Below are 27,570 nucleotides of genomic sequence, written 5' to 3'. Positions count from 1 at the left end.
CCCTGCCCTAATTGAAGTATTTGCACCCATCCTCAGATGTCTGAATATGCAGCCCAGACACTGGAGGAGCATCTCTTCTGCAGGTTTGGATGCTGTTTGTGTATCACAATCCCAAAAAGCTGATCTTAATCACTGATTATTTGTAATAAATTTATGTGTACAGTCAAATGAAGAATGCTTTGAAAGCCAAAAACTGCTACCTCTAATTAGGAAACTGCTACCTGTAATTAGGGAAAAGGAGAGCATGCCCTGAGCACTACACTTTATTTTTTACATTACCAAAATAATCTCTGTAGGGTGGGAAAGGACATAGAGAAGCAAACATTTTATTGCAAAGCTGTACCATTAGGTAGAACAAATGCTCATCTTTGAACTCTCCTAGAAAGTAAAGGCAATTTTTTGATTAATAAATTTAATCAATAAATCTAAACTCAACAATCACAAGAATAGGTTATCAGAAGTGGGAATTAGATAAGAGGTAGGTAGAAATTAAATCCTAAATCCAGCTACACTGTTAACTGTATGTAACACAGTATCTCAGTTCAGTAGTTTATTTTCCACCCCAACTGAAGTGTTTAGATTTCTAAATCACTACAGCAATTTAATAAGAAAGCAAGTTTGACTACCTGAAACCAAAGGCTGATTTTACCAGACCACTGTATAGACAAAATACAGGTGACAATGTTTAGAAAGCTGGATATTGATGGCCACACAGAAATTGAATGTAAAACTGAGTTTATATCAATTGTTTTTATTAGATATCAGCAGTTTACAAATTTGAATTAAGAAAATTACAGAACAGAATTAACTTGAATTCATTCTTGGTTGAAAAGTTTCTTCTTTAAGGTCATAATCATTTTTATGCAGGATGTCATCAGCAATAAATTCTAGACTGTCTAAAACACAGCCCCCTATTTCCTTATTCAATAATTGATAATTTATCAAAAATCTAAGGTTGTGCTAAACATTTTTAACAAGTAATTAATTAACTACTGTATTAGGCCCTTAGTATATTTCAAGTTTATTTTTTTCAATTTTTACACAATACAGAATTTTTAAAAGCACTTAAGGATTCTATATTGCAATTTTTTTGTAACTTTCAAAACTAGGAATAAATAGACTGTTCCCACAACAAGGTGAAATCCACTATTCAGCATTACACATTTTGACTTCTCCACATTTCACATCTAAGCACAGAACCTTCTAGCTGGAATACTGTATTAAACCACTAATTCCCCACCATTTTAATGCACATCAATTTATGACTTCAAGAGCTTTTGCTTCCTGGCAACACAGGTTTAAATTAAATGAATATTTTGCTACAGTCTACTGAACACCAGCACCTCCTTTCTCCTTCCTGCCTCACAGACAGAGCCAGTAATAAAATAAAGCTCCCAGCTTATCTAACAATAAGGCTGTGAAGAAATAAAGACTGGAAAGGAAGAAAAAAGAAAATGTATATGCAATGTAACAAGTTGCTGCAAGATTTCTGCTCTGTTAAGGTGAAACAGCACTAAGAGGCTGAGTCAGAAATCTGCACTAAGAAACAGCTAAAAACATCATCAGTCTTAAGGCAACCTTCATTTGAATCAGCAGAGTGATTACTTGTGTGCCTGAAGAGGAATCCTTTAGCTTCAGTTAGGAACCATATCGGTCCTAGAAGAGCAAAAACAAACACAAACCAGGTTATGAGTGGGGTTTCCATGCAGAGAAATCAGTTTTACTTCCATTTGTGCCATAAATAGCAGCTGAATTCTTCAAGACTTTCAGAAAATTGACCAATGCTTCCAAGAACTGGAGTTTAGGGTTGAATTCCAGGATAATCAGCCTGATTTTCAAACATGTGAGAGCTCCCAATGACCCCATACAGGAATTGCCAAGTGACTGGAGCACACAAAACATGCTGGACACTGAGGCCAGGATGGCTTATTTCATCCAAAAACATGGATCAGAGGTCAGCTAAAGAGCCAACACAAGATGGGCTGGATGCCCTCTGCAGATCCCTTCCACCCAAACTATTCCATTCTGAGTTAGGAACTGTGATGAGTTTAAAATAGAGTGACAACAAATAACTTTCATGATAGGATTTTTTAATTGTAAGGAAAAAGATATCCTCATGAAGGTGAGCTAGCAGATAGAGATTTATTTTCTAAATGATAAAGATTTATTGTCTGCTTTGAGAGGTCTACAGAGCTCAAAACCAAATGCATTCTGCTCTCCCTAAAGGTAATTCAGTGGCAGGATCTGTGGTACTAAATCCCTATAGAAAGGCTTCAACTGATGGTTAACAGATTTTGATATTTCTACTCACCTGTATAGATGTCATGACTCCATTAGCAAGGACAGAAAGTTTTCCAGCCACGGATTTCACTCCTTGTTTAAACTGAGTTATATCAGGAGCTGAAGACAAGACATTGCTAATATTGTAGCTTCCTAAAAGGAGACACACACACACACACAGAGAAAAGTGAATTTTAAAATATTAAAATCAACCTTTTTTTTTTCTCCCTGAAGTACAATGTATGACCAGGAGCACTAGGCAGAGATCTCAATGTCTTAAACGCACTTCCTTTGGATTGTTTTCAGGTTTTCATAATTCCACTCAGGAGTGCCATCCTCTACACTCTGCATTCCCAGGAAAGCAATTCATGTTTGGATAGTAGATGACTTATTGTGTACTTCCAGTCTGTGACAATGGTGTTTTGTATCCTCAGCAGCTGTTATCCCCTTGCAATTTAAAGATGAGTGCACTTCAGAGGTGGCTGAAGTGATGAACCCTATTTGTGTGCATGCAGAGGGGTGATTTCCATGCCGTTTGAACACAAACATTTTGCCTTACTACATTTGAGGCTTGGAAAAATCCATAGAAATTACAGTAAATGTAAATAAATTAGGTTTTATAACTCCAGAACAATGCTGGCAATCCAGCCTTCCTTAAAATTTGTACAGAATTAGCTCAGCTGTTATTATGGAAAGTGCAGGTCTAAAGGTAACAGAAATCAAAGATAATTAATTAACTACTCTAACTGTATGCTAAGTATTAACATGCTAACAGTTACTGTCACCCACTCAGTGGTGAAAATAATTACTGGCATGGTTTAGTGTCAAATATGGGATACTGTCAAAGGCACAAACTCAAGTAAACCAGAATCACAGAGAGTCAGCCCCAGAAAGGCCTGGGCTGGGAAGAACCTCAAAGATCATCTCATTCCAACCCCCTACCACGGGCAGGGACACCTGCCACTATCCCAGCTTGTTCCAAGCCCCATGCAACCTGGCCTTGGATACTGCCAGGGATCCAGGGACAGCCACAGCTTCTCAGTGCCAGGGCCACCCTACCTTCACAGGGAACAATTTTTCCCAATATCCAATCTAAGCCTCCCCTCTGTTAGTTTAAATCCATTCCCCCTTGTCCTGTCACTCCAGGCCCTTGTCAAGAGTCTCTCTCCATCTTTCCTGTGGGATCCCTTCAGGTACTTGAAGGGCACAGTGAGGTCACCCCAAAAATCTTGGGAATAAATGGGGTTCCAGGGAGTAACCATCCCAAACCAGACCATTCTCCAAATGGAGACTCCTTTGAATCTTTCAAACAGGGGTGGAGGAGGGAGAGAGAGAAGGAAGAGGGAACCTGTAGCTCCTCTGTCCTGGGAAGTTAAAGGCACCTGCCTCCTCAGCAGGCTGAGACAGACAATCCTGGAGATAACCTGTTTTACCTAAGATAAGAGGATGGTTTGTAGCACAGATGTCTTGTCACATTAAGAGAACTTTGCACTCCAATCCTTCCACCCAGCACGGGTTTATAGGTATTTAGATGCTCTTTACAGATTATCTTCAAGAGTCCCCTCAGACAGCCCTATTTCTGAGCTGTAATCTGGACTTCCTTATGATCGCTTCCACTCATCAAATGGTTAAGGCATTTTCGGTACTAAAATCAGTCATAGAAATAAAATCTGCAGATATAAATAACCTGAGAAGCGCTAAACATTTCTCAGCCACAAGAATTCCCTCATCATTTGCTGGCTCAGTTAAATTCATGTAAACAAGGCAGGAAAGCATCTCCTTTTCTTGTGGTTTCCTTCCAAATCAGCACTTCCAAGTCAGCCACTTGGCTGACATCAGCATCAGCTTTGAAACAATGCAAAAAGGCTTTTTCTTGCAGCCTCCTCCTTGGTTAAAAACTTCCCTACAGCATTCTGTACAAAAGCAAGGAGCCCCCACTGACACCTCATCAGTGCTCATAAAAACAACCTCGGAGCAAAGGATGTTTTATCCTGGCAAGGTCTCCAGAACTACAGTGGTGTTTTTATTGACAGTGGCCTGATTACTTTATAGTTCCATAAAATAAACAGTGTCCTGTTTACTTTATGGAACTAATGATAGTCTGGGCATTCATTCCACACCAGACAAACTGCCAGTGCAGTAGCATTTCTCCAAGAAGGGCCACCCCTCAGTTTTTGGGGTGAGGGGGTGTAGCAGAGACATGCAGGAAAGGAAGTTTCAGTACTTGATATGGTGTGAATTTATGACACCATGTTGCAAATGCTCTTTCAAGTGCCTAAAGCAACTTACTGTGAGTTCTGCTTGATATCTTTTCCCTCATTAACTTTTTTTTTTTTTCACATTTCAAATTCTTAAACCCTGGCTTTATTTAAGCAACCAGTAACAGAAGTTATAAGTAACTATATAGTTATATAATACCTAAAACAAATATAATATATTATATTGTATATATTATATTGCATATTTACATAATATATTATAGAAATATATTAACTATATAGTTAATATAAAATTCTGTTTCCTCCGTGTGTGTGTGTTCTCTGCTAGTCAGTGTGTTCAAATTTGCTTTCAGGGGATCAAAACTAAACAGTCACATGTTTTTGGGTTTTTCCCTCTTACTTTTCCAAAGTAAAATCAGATGCTGCACACTGTTTGTTTTTCCAGGCTGTTTGAATAATTACTCACAGATTCCAAGTTCTTCAGTAACTCTTCTTTTTCCAATTTCTTCAAAAGTTAAGGAATGAAACTCAACTGATTAAGCCTATAAAATGTTCCAGCATTTTGTGCCACCTTTTCCATTGCACATTATTGCACAATCCAAGAAATGTTGGAAAGAAAACATGAGACATTTTCAATATCCTAAGGGGCTTCTTTTCACTCAATCTAATCTTTCTCCTTTCTGATTTGATGAACTACACTCTCCTATGTGAGGTGCTCCAACAAATCTTTGAAACAGACAAATTAAGATCTTCCTTAATAATTTTGCAAGGCCAGAGGTAGAAGCAAATATCCCACTGAATGGATATGCCATGCAACAGATTACATGGGAATTTCAAGTCCACTAACATTTATTTAATGATTTTTCCTAGATCCAGTATTATGACAGTTAATGAGCTACTTATGGTAACTGATCAAAAAAAACTACCTGAGAGTCCATTTAGGTGTTAGCTCATTGGAAAATATTACAGTTTTCCTTTGATAGATGTTATCTACAAAACAGTCCCCAGTATAAAATACTGAACTTACAGAATCAAAAATAAAGAAATTGGAATTTAAGGGGTTAATTTTTAAACAATGATTACACCTGCCATGCGTGTTTGAGCTATTAGCATTCTGCTTGCAGAACACAGAGATGACTGTGATCAGGAGCAGAGTCAGGGCCTGCATTCCCCACATTCTCACTCTGTTTGATTTGTACCTGCTGATTGTTTCCTCTGGTCTTCAAACAAGTCAGCTGAACTTATGGATGTGCTTCCAGAAAGCCTTTCTAGCCGAGCCCTTGCTTCATACTGGAAAAGAATTGAGAACAAAAAGGATTTTATCATCTTGATGTCACCTTTGAGGTCATGTCAGGCAATCTGAGAACTCCAGACATTGAGAACTGAAGTTGTGCCCATTTCAGTTTTCACATCACTTACACTGAGTTTGCCACCATCTCATTTCTGAGTTACCCAAGAGTGACATTTATCGTTACAACCCCAAAGGTCCCACCAGCTGTTGGTTACCCTACAACTGCTAGAAAACTGTGCAGCCATTAAAACAACTAAAAAATGTGAAACCAAGGGGAAAGCACTGCAGTTAACATCCTGCTGACCCTTCCAACCACATTACACTTTTAACTCAACTTTTTCCACGTTCCCTGCAAACAGTAATTATATTTTTAATTAGTACTTACACTGTTAGTTTTTCATTCAAAATCTGTATCTCACCTCCAAAATGCAGCACAATCCTAATCTCTTTTTTCTAGGCTGATTCAACTCCATGCAATTCACTGAACAATTTCTTTATTTGGTTAGCTTTACAAAATTAATGATGTTTTCATGTAACAAATCCACAGCAGGAAGGTGTTTCAGCAGTGGTTTGTTGATATCAGTTTGGGTATCCAGAACAAATTAAGCCTGATTCTATCAAAAATCAGGAGTGCTAAATCATAGTCTACCACTTCTATCATGAAAGAAGAATGATGGAGGTACAGTCCTGCATGCAACTGCAATTTCTTAAAATTAAATTATAAACAATCTGAAATTTCTAAAATAAATAATCAAGGGGACATAATTCTGTAAGCTCACAAATTCTACAAATTTTAACTATTTATTGCCTTCTTTCTAACTCACAAGAATACCATTTTTATAGTCAAAGAATATGATAACATTTAAAAATACTTATCACTGTTTCCTACTTACATCAGCCTGATCTTGCCTTCCAAAGTACATGTCTGATGAAATGGCTTTGACATTGCCAAATTTTTTCTGTGCCTCATCTGAGCTTGCAGAAGGTTCATGTTCAGGCTTACGCCGGGATGCAGGCCTGGAAGGAAAATAAACTGCATCAGGGACAGAAACCTCATCCATATGAGAGTGAAAGGAATCAAACAAGAAGCACTCAAGTGCTCAAATTGTACAAGGAAATGAAAACTATGATTTAAACTAAAAAGAAAAGAGGCAGAAAACACCAAACAAGCACATATACCCCCATTCTTACATCTTCTACTTGGTTGCAAAGATAGAAATTCAGCTGTCATAAAGAAAATATATTTTTATCATCACAACCAGACCTGTTGTTTGTGTCTCTAGTACCTTCATCCTCAGAACTGAACACTCCAAATTTTCATTCATTTGTTAACAAGGCTTCCTTTGATTCATCACACAATAAACAAAGCAGGTATGTGCTCAGAACAGTGCAAATATTTGAGTTTCTCCCCACATCCTTTGTCTATTTCCTCTTTTGCTGGAAGTGTTTGGGAATTACCTCCACTACATGCACTGGACAACTCTGAGCACAACCGACAGTGCTTAAAATGTAACGAAGAAATTCAGCTTACAAAAGAAATTCAGCCAGGAGATCCCTTGACTGCTGATGGAAGTTCTGGCCTAATTCTCCTTCTACAGACTGAAGGAAATCCCACTACTATGACCAGGACTCAAATCACATTAAAACTTGGGCTTTCTGGACAAAAAATCAGTTTGGTTTTCTCAGTGTACCTGTCTGAAAATCCTGTGCTTTTTGAGGTTAACAATATATCAATGTCTTTACTATTATTTTCTTTCTTCCAAAAGGCATCTGAATTGTCATCCCATTTAGAGAAAGTGCTGCTCCTCAGATCTGAAGAATCAGAGTATCTAGAATAAAAGAAAGAAAAACATATTGAAAAGTCAGAACTTTGTTATCTATTGAGAAGTGGGAATATATTTATTTGTTAGATAATCACTGCTGTAAGTGTTCACTAGCAAGTAAGTTTTTACCAAAATTACAGTTGTCAGTAAATAATTTGGATTTCACAATACTGCTTTAGAAGCTTTGGAAAGTTGAATCCAATGCCCCAGAACAGGCAGGAAAGCCTTTATTTCTGGTTCTGGTTTTTTTTTTTTTTTTTTAGTTCTAATATTAAGAACTTCTGAGTTCTACCACACATTTGATTAAAATTAAATGCTAAGAACATATTTCTTGAAAGTGAGTCTGAATTTAATAAGGCAATCTTCTCTTGCACATGAAACCCATGGGGAAAACACAAAATAAAGAAAAGGGAAAAAAATGAAGTATGTTTGTGAATTCTGGTACATTATTTGATCTCTCCTCCTTTTGATTACCAACCCATACCTCAGCATATGTGGAAAATATTAAAAAAAAAAAAAGAAACCACCAAAACCTATTAAAATGCTAAAGATTAAGATTTTGTGCTTGAAGAAATTTACCTGAAGTTTGGCTATGACCAGGATGGGGAGAAAGATGATCAAAACCATAGGGGGATAGGAGAATGGAACCATTCAGTAGAACAAGATAAGATATTAAAGTCTGCACCTGCATCTTGTGAAAAATACTCTTAAAAATTCTCCATGTTTGCACTATGAATGGTCAGGCCACTTGTTTTTGCAGTTCATGAGAAATGTAACATCTGCAGCAGCAAAGTCTCAGCACTGAGCATGGAAAATATGAGGGACAGATTTGGAATTAACCTCTACAAAAAGCAGGAGCCTCTCTCCTGACAGACAAAAAGAAACCACAGCAATTTTATAAATTCCATAGTAACAAACAATCAAAGTGTTTTTATGGATTTGAAGCTTTCCAGTCTCACAATGGCCACAAAAGCATGGCATTGGGCAGGGGCTGCATGAGCTGATTTGGGTAAAAGTGTTTATTTTCTCTAACCTTTCCTCTCAAGTTTTTGCAGCTTTGAAAAATACTTCTTCAGTATTTGGGGTGGGAGAGAGAAAGAAAAACTGCATTTAACACAAAATTTAAAAAATTGCATTGTGACATTAGTAAAGATTTTATTAACTGTAGCAAAAGAAAATATCAAAATTCAGGATTTTCAGAGGCTTCAATTTTATCTCTAAACCTTGAGACCTATAGCTTGCTTAATTAACTTATCAACACCTTAATATCCAGTGTGATTATTTTGCTTCTGGGCATATACTAAGATGATGCCAAAGCTACTTTGCCTCTATTTCAAAGTCACAGCTTGAAATAAAGGATAACAGTACCCTTAAGAAGTCCAAATCTGACTGTTCTTCCTTTAAAGAGAATGAACTTGTGTACCAACTCCAATTAGATCCTCCCAGCTCGAACCAGAACAAGAGCAGGGAACAGCCAGGTTACAATCTGTGCTCTAATCACTGAACCACAACACATTAAAAGCTCCTCCATAATTCATCCTTTGCCTGCTGGTAGCTGATGAATAATTTCAGAGCAGTAACATCTCTTTTCAGGCAAGCACTGAAATGCTATGCTTTATTTTACAAGACTGCTGCCACTTTCCTTGGACCCACATTTGTATTTCTGTTGCAGTGACTGCACTACAAAACAGTGACACAAAAGCCTTTGTGCTTTTGTTGCCTGTCTACAAGCAATTAGGTACAATTTCTCATGTTGCTGTGGCATGGATCCAATAAAAGGCAGTTTATGAAAGCAACACCTGTTCACATCTCTCAGCCCAGAAACAGCTGGTTCGCTGCAATTAGTGCCTGTAAGATTTAATTATTTTCCTTCTCCCAAGAGCAACATTTTATAGTGTGCATTGCATTCATCCTCTGATAACAAATGTTTCAATTGTTTTTTGCTCACATTTTACGTTCAGATATATAAAAGTCTCTGAAATAGGACTACAGACATCCACACAACACACCCAGCACAATACCTCAAAAAGACTGAAGTTTGTGCATTTGGCATGCAGAGAATGATGCAACATCTAATACCAGACTTCAGTGCTTATTTAATTTCAAGACAACAGCATAAGAAAGAAAAAAGGAATGAACACAAGTCATTCTGACAAAAAATTCACTGAATTTGGAATACAGCAAATGAAAGTTTATATGGCAACTGTCCATACAAGCAGAGACTAGACTCTGGACAAGATAAATCTACAAATAAATAGTTCAGACCACTTTTCCAACAAAGCTACCTTCCCTCCTTCACAAATCCATCTGTCACTGAGGCAAAACCAACTTTCCAATCACTCTTGTGATTCAATGTCCCCTGAAAGCGTGCTGGGTGTGTCCACAGCTTCAAACTGCCTCCATCTCAGCTTTCAAAACCACTGTGCATATTTTTATGGAACCTGCACACACTTCTGGGCCCATCCAGAATCAAAAGCTTACAGAATACCTCGAGCTAGAAGAGAAGTAGGAATCTTCCACATCATCCATGTACTTCTTCTTTGGCTTTGCAATTGTAGGTGTTTCCTGCTCGATCGTTTGCATCTCCGAGGCGACTGAATGAGAAATGCCACTGGGGACAGGAAGGAAACAAGCATGTCAAGAGATGACAAAACTCATACCCTTAAAGAAAAAAAGGAAATCAAAGCCCAAATCTAGTTTCTGAAGCTTGCTGAGAAAGCCCAAGCTATACAGACATTTAAAGAAAGAGGAATTAAAATAAAGGAGAGCCTTGGAAAATTGTAGTTCTCTCAAGCAGGGACAGGACTTCTCTGAACACAAAGCCCATTCTGACAGCTGGAAAACACAATCTAGGTTGACCTCTATCTGGCAGGTTAGAACTTAAATCTATCAGAACTTTCCCTTGACAAAGAGAAGATATTTTGCTGATATTGCTCAAGTTTCCATAACATGCTCTAGTCCATTTCTTAATTTCCTGAGTAAAATGAGGGATAAGTGCATAAAACCACAGAGTATTTAAAATACAGTTTCCAGAACTTCACATACCTCCTACTGCTGCCCAATCCCATGCCAAGCCTCTCCAGTTCTGTTTTCTTCTTACCAGAGAGGTTTAAGGTTTCTTCTTTGGCTTTAATATCAAGATCTCTGTAGGCCAACCTTAAAGATGATACACTGGAAAAAAACAGTTATCAGAGAAATGTTCAATGCTACACTGAATCAGCCCAGGAATATTAGTAGACATTAACAATATTTATTTCAGCACTGTATTTTCTGATGTCTTCCCTTAAGGCACATCTGGGCTCAGCTAAGTCTCCATCCCTACCTCTAAACCATCTTAATATTTTCCAGTCACAGCAGTGCAGCAGAGACTAAGGTTTTTCATCTTGATTACAGAATTGCAGAAATACTGCTTAAATTTAATTTGTCAGGTCAAAAGGGATACAATTTTTATTGATTTTAATGAGCAATATTTTAATTCATCAATCTCAACTGGCATGAAGTTCAAATGAACTTTCAGAAGAAAGGCAAATGAGATCTTGGATGCTGCTGGTAGATGTGGTGCAAAGCAGAAAGGAATAACTGGTAACATCTACCCAGCACTTCATGCAGGAAGATTAGTAGCCCTTCTCAGGAAATCTATTTTATGAATATCAAAATCTTATTTGCTGTTGATTAAAACAAATGGGAATACTGATCAAGTTTTTAGATGTAATTTCAGCTATCTATTCTTGTCAGCGCACAGCAAAAAATAAGGAAATTCTTCAAGAATTTAAAATCACATTTAAGTCTCAGAACTCTTCCTCCTTCCAAATACTAAACTACAAAAGAATCACTTCCACTCTTGCCACATAAAGTCATATTGAATTAATTTAGTAAAGCTTACTACTCAAGCTTTTAAAATTAAAAACGTCATACAAATTAGTTGGAAGCAAATGCAATTTTAGCAGAGTTCACCTTCCTTTCATTTTGGTATCTGCTGCCACCTAATTGATAATCTCAGGGAAACACAGTTCTCTTGCCTCCACTGAGACTGGATCCATAAACTCAGTGCATGTGCATCCCTCATGCTCACAAGCATTTTTAGAGGGTTTCAGCTGCAGCAGAAAGGTTGCAGAACTTTTAATGAAAGTTGGCTTGGATCTTTGGATTTACACATTTCTGACATAAAACCCAAGACAGTGCTTGGGACTTTCTTCCAAACTAAATTATACAGTCAAAGACAATATTGATAAAGAACAATACATGAACAATCTTTTTTTTTTTATTATTCAGTTGTTACTTCAGAGTCTCTCCCCTGGTAGCTTTTGGCAAACACCAAGAACCATGATGTTGTGGTTAAAACAATTCAAATTATTCCCTTGGGATTGGCATTTTTAACACAATCAAAACATTCATTTCTGCAAGTACAACAGAAAAATGAGCAAAAGGAATGGGGAGGAGATTACAGACCAAAGACCTTGGTATCATGAGCAAAAAGTGATCCTGTAATTATATAACAATTCAGAATACTTCTTATAAGGTTATAGGATGGATTCTCTAGCACCTGACAGGATGTTAAACTCTGTAACAGTAAAAGTGTACACTGACCAACTATTTAGTAGTATCATTTTGATGACAACCACTGGAATATTAAAAACCAAAAGCACTTAGCAGAGGAATCAGGAACAGCACCCTGTGAACTTTAGGGCTGAATATTTATTAATTAAGGTGCACCAACAGGTTCAAGACCTCAGACAGAATTATTCAAAGGGTTTTGGTGAAAAGTGAAGGCAGTTCCAGCAGAAATCAGTTGACAACTTAATCAGGCAATTTGAGACATAGTTAAACTTCCTCTGCTCTTACCCAGCAAGCACAAGCTGAATATTCCCTGTGCTCTTAGAAAGACTGCTTTCAATAGCATTGAGCTCTCTACACCAAACCAAAATAAACCAGGTAACCAGCATGAGATGAAAAAAATTCAAGAGCCAAGGGTCTTCTTAATAATTAATTTTCTACAGTAATCAAGTGTATAAACATATATTTAATAGCCAAAAAAAGGCACTGGGGGAATTACTGCTTGGCTCATCTTAACCATGTCTGTTTGGGAATTTTTTTGAAGAACTGAAGTGTTATTTGCATATGCTAATTTATGGTAGTATTTAAAATGCTGTGAATGAGCTCATTAAATTAGGCTTCATGGTTTGCCATTGTGTAATTAATTCACACTTACAGTGGCTCTTCCTTCTCAGTCTTCTTACTACTGTGAAGATCTTGTTCCTTCATTTTATCTACAGCTTGTGCTTGTTTTTCAATCTCATTGAAGCTTTGGCTACTCACTTTTTGGGCTCCCAAACCACCTTTTTTGGCACCAAGCTGGAATTATAGAAAAAACCAAGAGGCCCAAAATTACAACTGAGACAACCACCTCAGCTGACTCAACAGCCAGATGTGAAAGCAACAGCAAACACTACATCCTCTCTGGGAGCAGTTCTTGCAACAGCAAGGACAATTTGGAGCGCAGAAAATACTTCTTTCCATATTTTGGACTTCAAAATTCTGCTTCTGCTAATTGTTCTTACAAATTTAGTTAGCTTTGCAATGAAGTCTCACAGAAAAAGTGAAGTATTCAGGTTTTAATTGTTCAGATATTGGCAGGCTCAAACAAATATAACACATAGAACAACTTTGGTTTCTTTTGTTGTAGAGGAATAATATAATAAATTTTGTTGCAATGGAACCATTATTTATAAAACACTTAATACTGCAGATATGGATACAATGGTGCTGACTCAAATCGTGGCACAGCCCTCAAACTGCTACTCTTAGTCTGCTCTGTGTTTAATTCCTCACCTGCAACACTGCAGCAACAGTAAAATTCACAATGCATTTATCTTCAGCTTTTATTGCTTTAAAGCCCTCATGTACAAGCTCCAGGCCATGCACACACAGATCACAAACTGTACCTGCAGTGTTCAACCCAGTTCTGTTGTTCTCACTGGAAGGGAACAGATCTGCACAAACCACTCAGAATAAAAAGTTCCTCTTGGCTATTAGGGTCTTCTGGTGGGAGTCCAAAATAATGGGATTTAATCTAAATTATCTGCTCCAATAAACCTTCAAAATCTTCTGTCCTACAGTGGCCCAGATTTAAAAGAAGTGAGTCCCTGTAAGAAGCTGTCACCCTGACAGCCCATGTTCAGGGTGGCATTGGGGTGACTTTTAGGGCTGCTTCTTCAGTTGCAACAGCCACACATTCAAAACTTGAGCTGCCTTCCTCAGTTTTCCTGTGCCTTGAACAGGAATTCAGAGACACTAAACTCTCTTCCTGCCTCTTTACAGAGACCAGATGCTAATAAAGTGCTAAAGACTCCATGCAGAAGCAAGTCTGTAAACGATCTTTAAACTATCTTAAAATAAATGACCTATAATACAGTTAAAAATATTCATTGTTTACATACACTTACCCCCTTCTTAGCTTGATTTGGCTTCTTTTTTATGAAGGTGGTGTTCTCTGCAAGGATTAAATGTACATTAGTTAACATACAACTTTTATTAATTCCAGAACTGCAGAAGAAAATTTCTGTAACATCAACCTCAAAATAGTTTTTGCCATTTATTTTCATGTCTTTCTACACTGAGGGGCTGAGATACTAAACTGAGCTATGTAATAGAGCTGTGGATATCTCCAAGGAAATGGGGGGAGCTACCTTTGACTGGAATCTCTTGGAAATATGCAATAGGAATGAAATTACAGCTCAGTTGTCTCTTGCAGGTTCCTGCTAGTTAACAGAACAGGAAAGCAGGACTTGCTCTTCTGAATTAGACCTGAGGTCCACCTGACCTCATATCACTCCCAAGATGAGTTTTTTCCTGTCTTGAAAGGCATTGGCTGTGTTCAAACCCACCAGTGACACACATAGAACATACCTGCATCACTAAAACATCACAAGCATGACAAACAGCTCCTATATTATCAACTGCTCCTACAGCATCCTACAGGATGCCTGTGCACACAGAAAAAATACTCTGAGCTGAAATTTGCATGGAAAGGGGCATACACAGAACAGAGATTGCTCCCTTTAGACAGAACCTGTGATGTCCAAACCAACCAAGAAAAGCACTTGTCTTAGGAGAACATGTTAAAGGAACAAATGAGAAAAGCAGGAAGTGCATCCAGTGAAGTTTTTTGTAGTCTCCAGCTCTAAAATAACGAAACCCAAATAAAAACAGTGATGAAGATCATACCTGCCTAAAGAACTGAAACAGGTCCAGACAGCCCTTACTCTGTGCTGCTGAGAATGAACACTTTGTTCTCAGAAGCCTGGTCCTGCAGGACAAGCCTCACAGTGACAAATCACTTAAGTATTTTACCCTATTCTATCTCCATCAGCTTTTCTTTTCCTTACTCACAGCATGAAAAACTGCTCAGTATTAAGTATGAAAGCCTGGTCACTGAAGGTATTGCATTATCAACACAGGATCTTTCCAGTCCAAGTTCTTCTGTTCAGATTTCTGAAAAGGGAGCAAAATCTATTTCCACAGCTCTTCCTAGGCAGACATTCTCTTCCAAAAGGGATATTTGGGTTCCCTACACTTGCTGCTCTCCTCTGCTGCTTGCACTCATTACCTAATGCAGGCTGTGGGGATGTGCTAAGGCCATCAACACTTGGTCCATGTTCTGATCCTAAAAGATAAGGAATAACAAGGGTAAGAATATCAGAAGGCTCTTTAAAATGCATGAAGTACCAAAACACATCTCCCTGTACTCAGGGTAGTGCCTGGTAGAGACACCATAATGTGGTATTTCCATCATAGCTTTCCCAGTCACTAAAAGGGCAGCAGGCACCCCAAATTCTTGTGTTATTAAGCATGGTTAGGTTATTTAACTATTAAAGCAAGGTAAAAAGAGACTAAACTAAGAGAATATCAGAAAAATGCAAGTTATTGTTAATAAAGAATCAGTCATACCTTCAGAGGATTCTGGAATGTTTTCTGAAGTTTTCTGCTGGAGAGAAACTGGTTCTGGTAATATCCACTCTGTATCCTTTGCCTTGGAAAAAAACAGAAAGAATCAAAAGTGCACAGAAAACGGAATACATCAAATAAATATGAGCACTTAGCTAAAGACTGCCTAAGCATCACTGGTTTATAATTATTGAATTCTTATGATTACAGCTTTTAGGATTAAAACCTGTACTCATAAGGGCAGCTATTAAAATTACATGAAATGCCTACCTTTACTAAAAACAAGATGGTTTCAACCTACTCCTAAGCACTTTTATTTTTCCTCTCAGGAATTCTGTTTACTATATATACACCATCAAAACCAGTAAAATGCATTTTAACTGTGCTTTAGATTTATTTATTGTATGCTGGATGATTTATTTACATATAATCACCACACCTTCTCCCCACTAGAAGCTCTTGCACTTCCTGTTTTTTACACATTTTTGATTGTGAGCAACATTCCTGCTGCATCCTCCCACTCCCTTCACACACATCCCCCTCAAAAGGCAGGTTTGTGACCAGCTCCCAACAAATGCTGTAAGAACTGTTACACTTTGCTGATTTAAAACTCAAGGTACCACACAATACATTTATATCAGAGCACTTCCAAGCAAGAAATCCTGGCTCCAAGTGGAACTGTTGTGTCTACAAAAAAATAGACTTTCATTCCGTATTTAGCTACTATTTGGGTCATTCAAAATGATCCTCTTAGGAAGTGGTTCACATCCAGGAAGAATTCTGAGACTCACAGAAGGAAGAGTAGGTAAATATTAACTCCCTGACCTATCTTTTCTCTCCAAAGTTTTCTTTCAGGGTTTAATCTTCACCATAGAGCTCACAGTCAGTCAAAGTGTTTAGAAAGCAAACAAGAATTTGAGAGGTAATTTGTACCTTGGTAGAAACATGGGATGCAAAAAAATCTTCCTCCTCTTTGTTCTGAGGTGATGCTGGTGGTGCTCCACACCCATCTGTCCACAGCTGAAATTAAGGGCCAGAATTTTACAGGTTAATTGCACTAATGTATTTTTTATTTTTCAATGCATTAATCTTAAAACAACTCTGGTTTGTTTTCAGGTTAAAAAATTATTGATTTTTTTCCTGTCCATATTTTTTCCTTACAAATTTATTCAGTGTTCAGTAGATGACATTCCTTTTTTTATTGAATTCATACATATTTCATGTGCTCCTGGTGGATCAGCCAAAGCCAGATCTCAGGGCTGGGGTGCCCAGAGTGCCACAGGACTGCAGGATGGGACCACAACCTGTGACCTGCACTTCAAGATCACCCACAGGCAAATCTTTTCTCACAGCTCTTCCTACTCCATGCAGGAATAAGGAGCTCTGTCAGAAAGGACAGTGAAGGTGCAACAAGCTCACCTCACCATTCAGCAATCAGCTCTATCACTAAGTCAGAAAAGGAATTTTTTAACATGCGACAGTGGAGGCAATGGTGGGTACTAAATGCAAATATCTGAATAATTTACTTCAGTAATTTAAATAGATAGCACATAATCACTTTAGTTTGCAGTGCACAGCTAAAAATATTTACTAAATATTTAGTGATTTTTTCAAATATTTAATATCAAACTATTGGATGGAACCTGTAATTGAAGCAAGATAATCATAGTTCCTCAAAGAGTCATTTGGGGAACTTACCATAAACTTAGATACTCACAGTATATTGCACTTACTTGAACATATTTTATATCTTAAGCTGTTTACTAAGTCAAAAGAAATATTCTCTGAACTTTGTGATGTGAATTCTATTGTACATAGTATGAATAATTAAGATTATAATTATCTATTAAATTTCATGCTGTTTGATGCACAGATAAGAGAAAAAAACAATCAAGCCTTCTTGCTTTTAATTTCCACTCATCTGATCAACTTTAAATGAACCAATCACAAAATTCAACAACCTGAACTAAACAATCAAAAGATGTTTTTTGTGTATGAAGAAGGGACCTGTTGTCAAACTTATCTAACACTTCAGAAATCAATTCTGGATACATTGCTCAACTCCTGTCAGCAACCTAACAATGTTTTGATAGCTTGCATGAACTGCCTCAGCATTTCTGATGGAGAACAGCAAGTTCTGCACAACTTGCTAATTTCCCAAATATTATTTTTGCAAGGGAAAAAACAAAAAAATACATTATTTACCTGATCAAAACAAACCCCACTTAAATCACACACAGTCTGTAGTCAATTCCACTACAATTTTTCATGCTGTAGTCCTCTAAACATTCAATTTCAGATAAGCAAAAATAAAACCACTAGATGGTTCATGGAAAAATGACCACGTTATCTGAAGATTGATTATCTTTTGTATTACTGATTAGAAATCTAAAGTGACTTTAGAGGGAAAGAAGGTGAAGTTTTTCAGAAATCTCCAGGCCTCAGGACATACACTACTCACATCAGTGCCATGCTTTCTGGTGGCCTGTGTTGCAAGAGATTTGATCTTCTCCTTGTAGAGCTGAGCAGCACGACTGTTGTACTTGGCATTGGTGTCATTGGTTGTGCACCCATGTTGGTGGAAAAAAGCAGACTGGGAAGCAGAGCACAGAAAATGCTGTGAGGAACAGGCTTAAAAGCTAATGACATTCGACACAAAAATATATTGCAATGCAGCAAACTACTCTGCTCCTCTGCCTAAATCTAATCTTTTAAATTATGGAGTCTAAGTAATCTGCAAAGTACAAAGGAAACTCAACTCTGGTGACTTCTTTACATATAAATAAAACAAAAAACCCCAATACATCACCGTGATTCTTTAACAGCATATACAAATGCAAGCTTCCATTACATACAAAAAATCCTTGTTCTGGAATTAAGTGATTAAGAGGAAGGAAGAGGTAAAATTAATTGCCAGTAGCTGTGCTCCAGAGAGGACATTCCTAATGCTCTAAAAGGCACTGCTTGGATTCATCTCTGTCAGGGGAGATCAGTGCATGCTCAATAGTATCAAAATGAGCATACAAAAATGGTCTTCATTGAAATGAAAGAGATCTAGGCACATATCTATGTGCACAGATATGTTTATAGGCTTGTGTATTATATAAAATTAATAAACGAAGATTGTGCATTTCTGCATGCAAATATATACCCCTATTAACTTGGTACTCAGAGGGGCTTCTTAGAAACCCTAATTCCAATTACCATAGAGATTTGGTCTGAAAGCACAAGGAACTAAGGATGCTTTGGATTTTCCAGGTATCTGAAACACAGCAGGAAGTTCAGGACTGCTGTTATCCAGGATTCAGCATCATCAGGCAATTACAGAACACAAATGACTGATATTAATCTAGTAAGGCTTCTTGCCAATAGTTTGTAAAACTCAAATTTGGTATTTAACTGGAACCAAAAGGGAATGGTTTTTTAGTGCCATTAAAAGAAAAGTGTTAATTTTACTTCAAATGTGCAGACAATTTACCAATCTGTTTTTTCAAGTATTAATCTGCTGAAGCAATCCAAAGCAGGCCATTGAGAATTTAAGGTATTTGGGGAGTTGCTGAGGGTATTCTGCACCTCTTGGTACAATGTATGATAGGAAACAGTGACATCCAAGAAGGAAGACAAAACCCCACAAAATTTAACAATTATGGTTTATTGTTATTCTTCTCCTAACAGGCTAAGACTAACAGAAGACTTTTTCAGACGTTGCCATCTCTTCTTTCCAACTGCCCTTTACACAGAAGAATTGATATCATTTAATCAAGGCTTTTAAGCATTTGGCTCAAAAAGGAACTATTCTTAACATGGTTAAGAATATGATGATTATTCTTAACGTGAAATCCCCCTCTTCTCATTAGTCAAAGCTGTGATTTTTTTGTACTAATAACAGAAACTGGATGAGGACATTTATATAACAGCAGTACTAATATGGAAAGGAATAACTTAGCAAGGACAGGCAGAAGAAAAAGAGGGAGAAGACACCATGTAACTGCTCAGATCTATAAGCCTGAGATATAGTGACTTCCTGCATGCCAAATTCAAAGAAAAATATCTGACCGGAAAATACAGAAATGGAAGGTAAGTAACAATGACCCTGAACTCAGCATTTTTGTATGTAAATAGGAAAAAAAAATCAGAAAAACCCTAAAGACTTATGATGGCTAAAATTGTCAAGGAAAACACTGTGGAAAGCAAGCTTGGGTGAAGCTTCCTAAAGAAACAGCATTAAGGACCAAGCACAAATGAAAAAATACAAGGGATAAGCATTCAGCAGAAATTGCTTTTGGAAGTTGCATGTTCCCACGCTGGGTGGGCCAACTTAAGGAAGAACTCTCAGTTATTTGTGGAAAAAGGTGGGAAAAAATTGCCAATGAGCTTACAAAAAACAAAAAGGGAGACTGAGAACAAGACATCTGTCAACAGAACTTCAATTTACAAACATGCTGTGTAAGTACATAAAAAATCAAGTTGAAAGTAACAGCCTATGTGAATTGGCCCAAACCATGACACTGCTAGTCCCCCTCCAACAATGCAGCATGTCTTATCTGCAGTGCTAACTCAGGTAAGTCAGATCTTTACTCCAGGGTGACTTTTGGCAGTTCTGGGGGTTTTGGCATGGTTTTTCATGAGCCATGGAAGGAATGATGGTCACAGGAAGAGGCCATAAGCTTGCTTTACAAGCCATCTTTGAGCAGATGTCTAAATAAGATGTGTACTGACAAGGAACCTGATCTGGCCTTTCCAGTGATTTTCATCACTGACTTATAATAAAAAACAAAACCACTTTCAGACTATACCAAAATGGTGAAGGTGCAAGAATGGAGGATGAAATCAGCATCAAGAGGACTTCTTGAAAGACAGGGAGGTGGGACAGGGAGAATGCTGTATTAAAGAAAAAGGACTGGAAAAATAAAAGTAATCCCAGGAAGAGAGACAGTAAGGACAGACAACATTTTCCAAGCCTACCAAGCTTCGATGTGCAAAGCAAAATACTTGGGAGTACGTACAGCATTTGCATTTCCTCCAACCTGCATGCATCTCAGCTGGAACCAGGACCAATTGGAATCCAGTTCTGTTGACCTAAACACAAAGAAATGGTTTTAGTGTCACCACCAAAGCCATTTAAAATCACTTTGTTTCTGGCTTTTTGCCAAGTGTTTCTCTTCCTACCTTTTTTTTGTAATCTGTAGTTATTTAGTTATTTATCAGCCCCCAAAAGGCCCTGAGTCAGCAGCTGGGACACTCATCAGGAGCAGAACCAGCTCAGGGTGCAGATTTACTGCACCAGCTGCCTGCCTGAGCACCACCCAAGTACCAGAATAGTTGTGTATGTATGTACAAAACCACAGAATAGTTTAGCTTGGAAGGGCAGAACTCAGATGCTACCACAATGAGCTGCTTCAGGAAGCAAAGCTGGCAAACTGAACACAATTACCAAGAAGCTATCAGATACAGCAAAGCCAACACAATCAGAAGCTGAAGGAAGAATGGGTTTTCCTCTCTGAGCAGGTCTGTGAACAAACAAAACCATTAAAAGATGAATTTTGCTGTCCAAACTCAGCAACACTTACCGAATGAAGCTCAAGTGAACGCCAAGGGAGCGGTGGGTGCCTGAGCAATCAATACAGAGGAACACTCCATAGGTGATGCTTGCCCAGCTGGGGTTCTTTGCTCCACAGTCAAAACACACCTGAAAGCAAGGAAACAAACATCAGTAACAGGACTTGAGCATAACCAGGCCTTAGAGTTGTATTACAGGTCAATGTAACACTCCTGCAGCGATCCAACTTTGTTAACTCATTCTTACAGTGTTTGTTGACAACTCCATGTATCCTAATTTTAGACATCTAAAGAGGAGTTACACAATCTGCCCACACAACTACAGCCTCCCCATTTCCAAAAATAACCACTGTACACAGGTTGAGAAACCAGGTCAGAGAACCCACATCAGCCTAGTTCAAACACACATTTAACACAGCACTTCCAGCACTGCTGGAACAGGAAAGTGGTTAAGAAATATTTCCCCGAAGGCAGCCTCTCCTCATGTGGCACTTTTGAGTCCCCAGAAGGTAATCAGCAGGACTAATGCCCTCATTATCTACTTTCCTGTACTGAAACCTTGACCTTCAGGGCAAGCCATGGCAATGCAGCTGTGTGAAGAAGGCCTCTGAGCACGGCTTATCCAGACAGCCTCTGCAGATATTCGCATGATTCATCACACACCAATTGCCACATCAGCCTTTCCACTGTCTGTGCCACACTGGTTAAAAAGCAACCAGGTCCACAATTACTGCATGGGCAAACCCAGGAATTTCCACCATGATGGACCTCTAACACTCAGCCAAAACAGCAAGAGCTGTGTCTGTGTGTGTCATACACTCTGCAGGTCAGCAGACCACAATTTTCAAGTCCTTTTTCAGCTATTCTGAGTTTTGTGCTTCTTTGACCAAGGAAAGCAAGAACCAGAAAAAAATATCTGATACAAATCAATTATCAAATGCAAGGAATACAATACCTTCACACAGAAACAGCTATTCTGACTTAACTCCATGTGTACACATCTATTCCTGTATGACAGGATTTATCTGATCAATGCTTTTTCAGAGGTATCTGCAAAGATTGCAGAGAAGTATTTTTACAATAAAAGCATCCACCCAGGGGCACCTAATAAGAAACAACTCCACAGAGACAAGCTTTTACATGCAAATTGACAGCATTCCAATTTGCAACTTTATCCTTTAATGCCCTCCTATAAACTGAATGCATCCTCAGATAGCAATAGAAGTTCTAGCTATATGCAGATATAAAAAATAAAGTTTATTCCAAGACAGGTGGGACCATATGGAACATCATAAACAGGCCACAGAGCTTCCAGCACCTCCTTGCCAAGCTGAACAACAAAATAAAAATAAAATTAAGAAGTCTTCTTGCCAGAAACTCCCTCTGTAAACCTGGACAGAGATTTTTGTCTCTATTTTTTTGTACATACATAGTCAAACAAGCCCTGAGTCTGGGCTCAAGTCATGTCACCCATCATCCATCCAAATTAATTTCAACTACATGCCCAAAGCAGTTTGAGGCTGAACTCCTCAGTTTAATGTGGGTCTATTTAGCTTGGGCAGTGCAAATTTATCAGGCACAAGCACAGCTCACCAGCAGATCCAGCATTAACCCTTCCAACACCTGCACACTCTAAGGGTGAGCTGCAGTCAGGTAATGACTGGTAACACACACAGAGATCATGGAGATCACAGCTCCTGCAGGTGCCACTCCTGCCTCTCCCTCTCAACAGGACCTAACACTTACTGATGTTACTTACATCTCCCACTCCTGCATGTGGAAATGGGGCGTTCACTGCCATACAGCAGCAGTGAGAGCAACACAGAATGGGGGACAACAGGAGGGGTTAGAGGGAGCTCCTGAAACAAGCTCAGGTGGAAGAATGGCACAGAAGGGGTGGGGGAAAAAGGATGAGTAAGACTTCATGTATGCCATATTCTAAGAAAATACACAGCCTAAGTAGCCAGAAGTTGTTATTTATTTTTTCAAATTCTGTGAAGCAGCTCCTTAAAAAACATGAGATTCATTTTCATTTTAAATTGACTATTTTCAGGCTTTTTCTTGTAAGGCCAAAGGAGGATGGGTCAACAAAAAAGGAGAAGATTCTGATTGACACCAAAGCCAAGAGAGCAACCCTGGTCTCACTTCTGATACAGGAGAGCAAAGTTGACTTACAGCTGGAAGGCTTGTGGAAATTCCCTGGAGTACAAATGGGAAACGAGAATCTGGAGTGGGTGGTTAAAAAAAAAATCCGTGTTTTTAAAAGTTCAGTTATAAACATACCTGAAGATCCTTATCCTTTCCCCTTCCTTCCTTCCAATTATGAGCACTTTGAAATTTCAACATTGCAAAGTCAATTGCATCACCTTGGAGTTGGCTGTAACAGCTCAGTGTCTTCACTCTCACAGGAGTCTCTACCAGACACCCGTGGAGATTATTCCCAGGCATAAAAATGCACCTTTCAGGACTGAGACACAAGCAGGAACATCCAATTTTCTTCTGAAAGCAAAGGAGGAACTGCTATTTCCATCAATGCTATGCAACAGAAATAGATGCACACTTCACTAACATTTAGACTAATTTTTCTTAGTTTTCTCAATTTTTAAAGTGCTTCTCACCAGATAAATTTTAAGAAGAATCAGGGGGAAGAAATTAAAAGCAATTTCAGAGCCACCCTAAGAAATTGTTTCCATTTAAAAAATAAATTGTATTTCCCGTACAGATTTAGGTGCAATCAAAATATTAAAGTATTGATTGAAAATAAATTTGAAGGATACGCTTAAATAATCTAGTGCTTTCAAAATACACTTGCATGCTTTTTGTTTACTTTGTGTTGAAACACTTCACAGTGTAGATTCAGTAAGAGTCACTTAGGAGAAAAACCAGCCAAAGATGTAACTGAGATGTTTGCACAAGAGCAAACACAGAGATTTGGGTAGAATCCACAGCAAGCAGTCAATAAATCACAAATCATCCACCTTGCGCAAAGCACCTACATTACCAAAAAATAAATTAAATATTGACCTTGGCTGTGGAAATGCAGTAATAAATAGCTGACAGAAATGCTATTTTTGGCACAAGCAGAAGAGGTGAGTAGGTTCAGGAAGAGCACTTATCCCTGAGGTCAGGGTTACACAGAGACTTTCAGCCTCTCCATTTTGAACCTCCCCCAGAACGGGGCTCCAGCCCCAGGGCAGATCCACACCTTGCCATTCCCGGGCCGTGGATCCAGCTGCCTGAGCACCAACCCAGCTGGAACTCAGCAGGCAGTGCCACACTCAGCCAAGGGCATCTTGTGCCACTATTGCTATGTCAACACTGACCCAGGCAGCTCCTCTTAGTCACCAGCCACTGTCCCCAGATATGCTTGCCTCCTTCTCCGGCATCAGCACTACTAATGCCGCTGCTGATCCCGCTGGGAAGCAGCTCCGCACGGGCACCTGGGCCCAGAGCAAAGGTAGGGCCAACTCACAGCACCGCCACCTGGCCGGGAATGCCACCCTAAGGGAGGCAGCTGCAGGGCTGGCCACGGGAAGGCAAGGGGACTGCCTGTCTTGGAAGCGCCATCACCTCAAAATGACTTAAGGGACACAAGATAGTAGAGTCCATGCTGGGGCAAAACCCACCACAAACACAAACCACACCCAAATAACACTGTAATAACAAAACTCAGCTACTGATAAACCACCAGCAATGCACACACACTGGGAGTCCAAGCAAAGACAGGATGAAAGACAGAAATGAAAAAAACATTTTCAGAGGAACAGATCTAAAAGGTCTGACAGAATCAAAGAGACTTTCAGCACAGCCTGAGTGTACAAGTCTTCAAAGCGGTTGAGCTGTACAACTCAAACACTCAAGTTAACAATATCAAGTAGCTTAAGGACTATGAACATATTTATGGGTACAAAATACATCCTAGTTAGTAACTGTAACATGTTTGTTAAGTCATCAGGCAGCTGATCAACAGCCTGCTGTCATCAGGCAGCTCTACATTATGCAACACCCAAAGAGACCAAGAACTCAAAAGCTCATCATAAAGGGAACTAACATCAAATTATAGATGTTAATTTCAAGACAATTATTAAAACATCACTTTCAACACACTCTAACCCACATATTAAACTGTACATTTATTTAAATGAGAATTATGTTCCTAAGCTCACATGCACTAAGAACTACTGCAGAGCACCCAGAACAGTGTAAATGCACATGCCTGCCTAGACCAGGCAGTTCTTCCCAAACTCTATCCACAAACTGCACAGCTAAGGCAAATTACTAAGCTTTTAATCCAGAACCCTTTTCAATATTTCCACTTTCCCATGTCTTTCCTCCCCCCAAAAACGATTTGCAAATAAAAGGGGCAGACAGACTGCTTAAGAAGAGGACAACTAAAGGAAACAGAAAGGAAACAAACATGAGATGAGAAACTGATGGAAGAAACAACTTTTACTTCAGAAAAACAGTCAGACAGGCAGGAGTGGTAGATTTGTGAGATCTAAGCTGCTGTTTTTCACTCTCCCCCTCTGCCTTCTTAGGTCAGCCAGACCAGGCACCACTGCATTGTTGTCGAGTTCTCTGTGCCTGGGCCACGTCTGTGCCACTGGCCCACGGTGAGTGGCAGCACACATTGTGCCACTACTGCTATGTCAACACTGAATGTCTGTGTGACATCTGACATGGGGAGACAGATGTACCTGAGCAACCACAGGTGCCACATCCACCTGATTACACAGGAACAAGGAGTCCAGCACAGGGGAACCGCTCCAGCTTGCCAGCCAGGGGCAGTACTCACTAGTTCTCCTGTGATCCCAATACAAAAAAAACCACCACAATTGCCCTAAACTACTCAATTTTCAGGCAGAATGCCAGTGAATTTCAGGAGCTTGTAAGAGATCTCTCACCGTCGTTGTTGGGACTAGGACCTTTCCTTGATAAACTTTTTACTCCGTTGCAAAGGCAAGTTTTGAGAATACTTTTGTTAGAAACTGAGTGCTCACCTCTGAGCTCTGCTTTGAGAAACCAGACCTGCACAGTCTCAATGAATTGTGCTCAAGGAGTGGAAGTCAGTTTCGGACCAGAGAGACATCCGGATTCCTATTCCCAGAAAACAAACCCAACGTGTTCCTTCATCGCGCTAATCCGAAGTTTCCTGGTGGATGTATATTTCACATATGTTCTCAGCCTACATCGCAAAGCCAACACAAACAAGCGGCACAGAGCAGCCGAAGGCACTTGTGCCGCGTCACCTTTCCCAGCCCAAGGGGCACTGCAGGAACACCTCCACACCAGGGAAACCCACCCGGGCACGGGACAAGCCCAACGGGATCCAAAAACAACAAACTTTTATCACTGCACAGGTGGCTCTGCCACTTCGCTGGATAATAAAAACAGGGAACTAAAATAAAATAAACACACACTCAACACTACGTTGCAGCTGGTCGGGAGCTTGCTTTTATGTTCAGCGGAGCTGACCCTCGCAGCGGACCTGAGGCAACCGGTGGGCGCCGCGCCTCCCTCCCCAAGGGCTCATCCCTTCGGGATGCGGGATGCCGGCCGGAGGGACGAGGAGCAGGCAGGGCAGAGCTCCCCCGCTCCCGGGACAGCCATCCCGAGGACCCACTGGGCCTTTCCCTGCTGTCCCGGGCCGGACGTGCCCAGCTGCGGGCCCCGCGCCTCCCCCGCCCCGCCGGCTGTGCGACGTGTCACCGCGGCGGAGCGCTGCCCGCCGGCCCGGCGCGGCCCTTACCTTGTTGGTGGGCACGGAGCGGAGCCGCTTGAAGATGGCGGCGATGTCCTGCTTGCTGGGCTCGCACATGGCGCCAGGAGAGCCGGCAGGGCCGCCGGGGGAGCCGTGAGGGAGAAGGGCCGGGGCTGCCGGGGCTGCCCGCGCCGCCACTCCCGGGACGCTCCGCCCGCCGCGGCCCGGCCAGCCCCACGCCTGGCGCCGAGGGCGGTGCGGCCCCGCCCCGCCCGCCCGGTTGCCGCGGAGACGGGAGCGGAGCGAGGCGGCCCCGGGGTGCGCGGTGCGAGGGGGTGCTGGCCGCGGTGGGAAACCCGCGCGCAGCGGCTGCGCCCTGCGCAGGGACACGGCAGCTTTCGGCCTGGAAAGGATTCGGAGATGAGCGAGCCCAGCCTTTGAACGCTCGGCGCCGCGTCAGCCGCACCGCGGCACTGAGCGCCACGTGCAGCTTTCCTACAGCTCCGTGAACGGGGATTCCGCCGCCTCCCTGCGCAGCTCGTTCCGATATCTAATCACCCTTTCCATGAAATAAATCCACCTTATACCCAAACTAAACCTTCCCTGGCACAGCCTAAGACTGTGTCCCCTTATCCTGTCCCTTGTTCCCTGGGAGCAGAGCCTGGCCCCCAGCTGGCTGCACTCTCCTGTCAGGGAGGTGTGGAGAGCAATAGAGCTCCCCTGAGCCTCCTTTTCCTCCAGGTTAAACACCCC

General features: G+C 40.2%; 1 protein-coding gene across 1 annotated transcript; it reads right to left on the bottom strand.

Annotated features, from left to right (window-relative positions):
* Positions 1-768: 768 nt before the first annotated feature.
* Positions 769-27,007, bottom strand: ARFGAP3 (ADP ribosylation factor GTPase activating protein 3). The gene is made up of 16 exons (XM_058806098.1): positions 26,866-27,007; positions 21,128-21,246; positions 20,564-20,636; positions 18,019-18,150; positions 16,491-16,577; positions 15,561-15,642; positions 15,220-15,276; positions 14,057-14,103; positions 12,823-12,965; positions 10,659-10,784; positions 10,102-10,224; positions 7,482-7,619; positions 6,684-6,807; positions 5,699-5,789; positions 2,312-2,433; positions 769-1,656 (listed from the first exon to the last, which is right to left on the bottom strand). The coding sequence occupies exons 1-16, from the start codon at positions 26,932-26,934 to the stop codon at positions 1,639-1,641; spliced, it is 1,551 nt and encodes a 516-aa protein (XP_058662081.1). The 5' UTR covers positions 26,935-27,007; the 3' UTR covers positions 769-1,638.
* Positions 27,008-27,570: the final 563 nt, after the last annotated feature.

Source organism: Ammospiza caudacuta, chromosome 5 (assembly GCF_027887145.1).
Source record: "Ammospiza caudacuta isolate bAmmCau1 chromosome 5, bAmmCau1.pri, whole genome shotgun sequence".
Classification (NCBI taxonomy): domain Eukaryota; kingdom Metazoa; phylum Chordata; class Aves; order Passeriformes; family Passerellidae; genus Ammospiza; species Ammospiza caudacuta.
The sequence above is the reverse complement of the archived record's forward strand: the minus strand, read 5'-3'. Positions and strand labels throughout refer to the sequence as shown.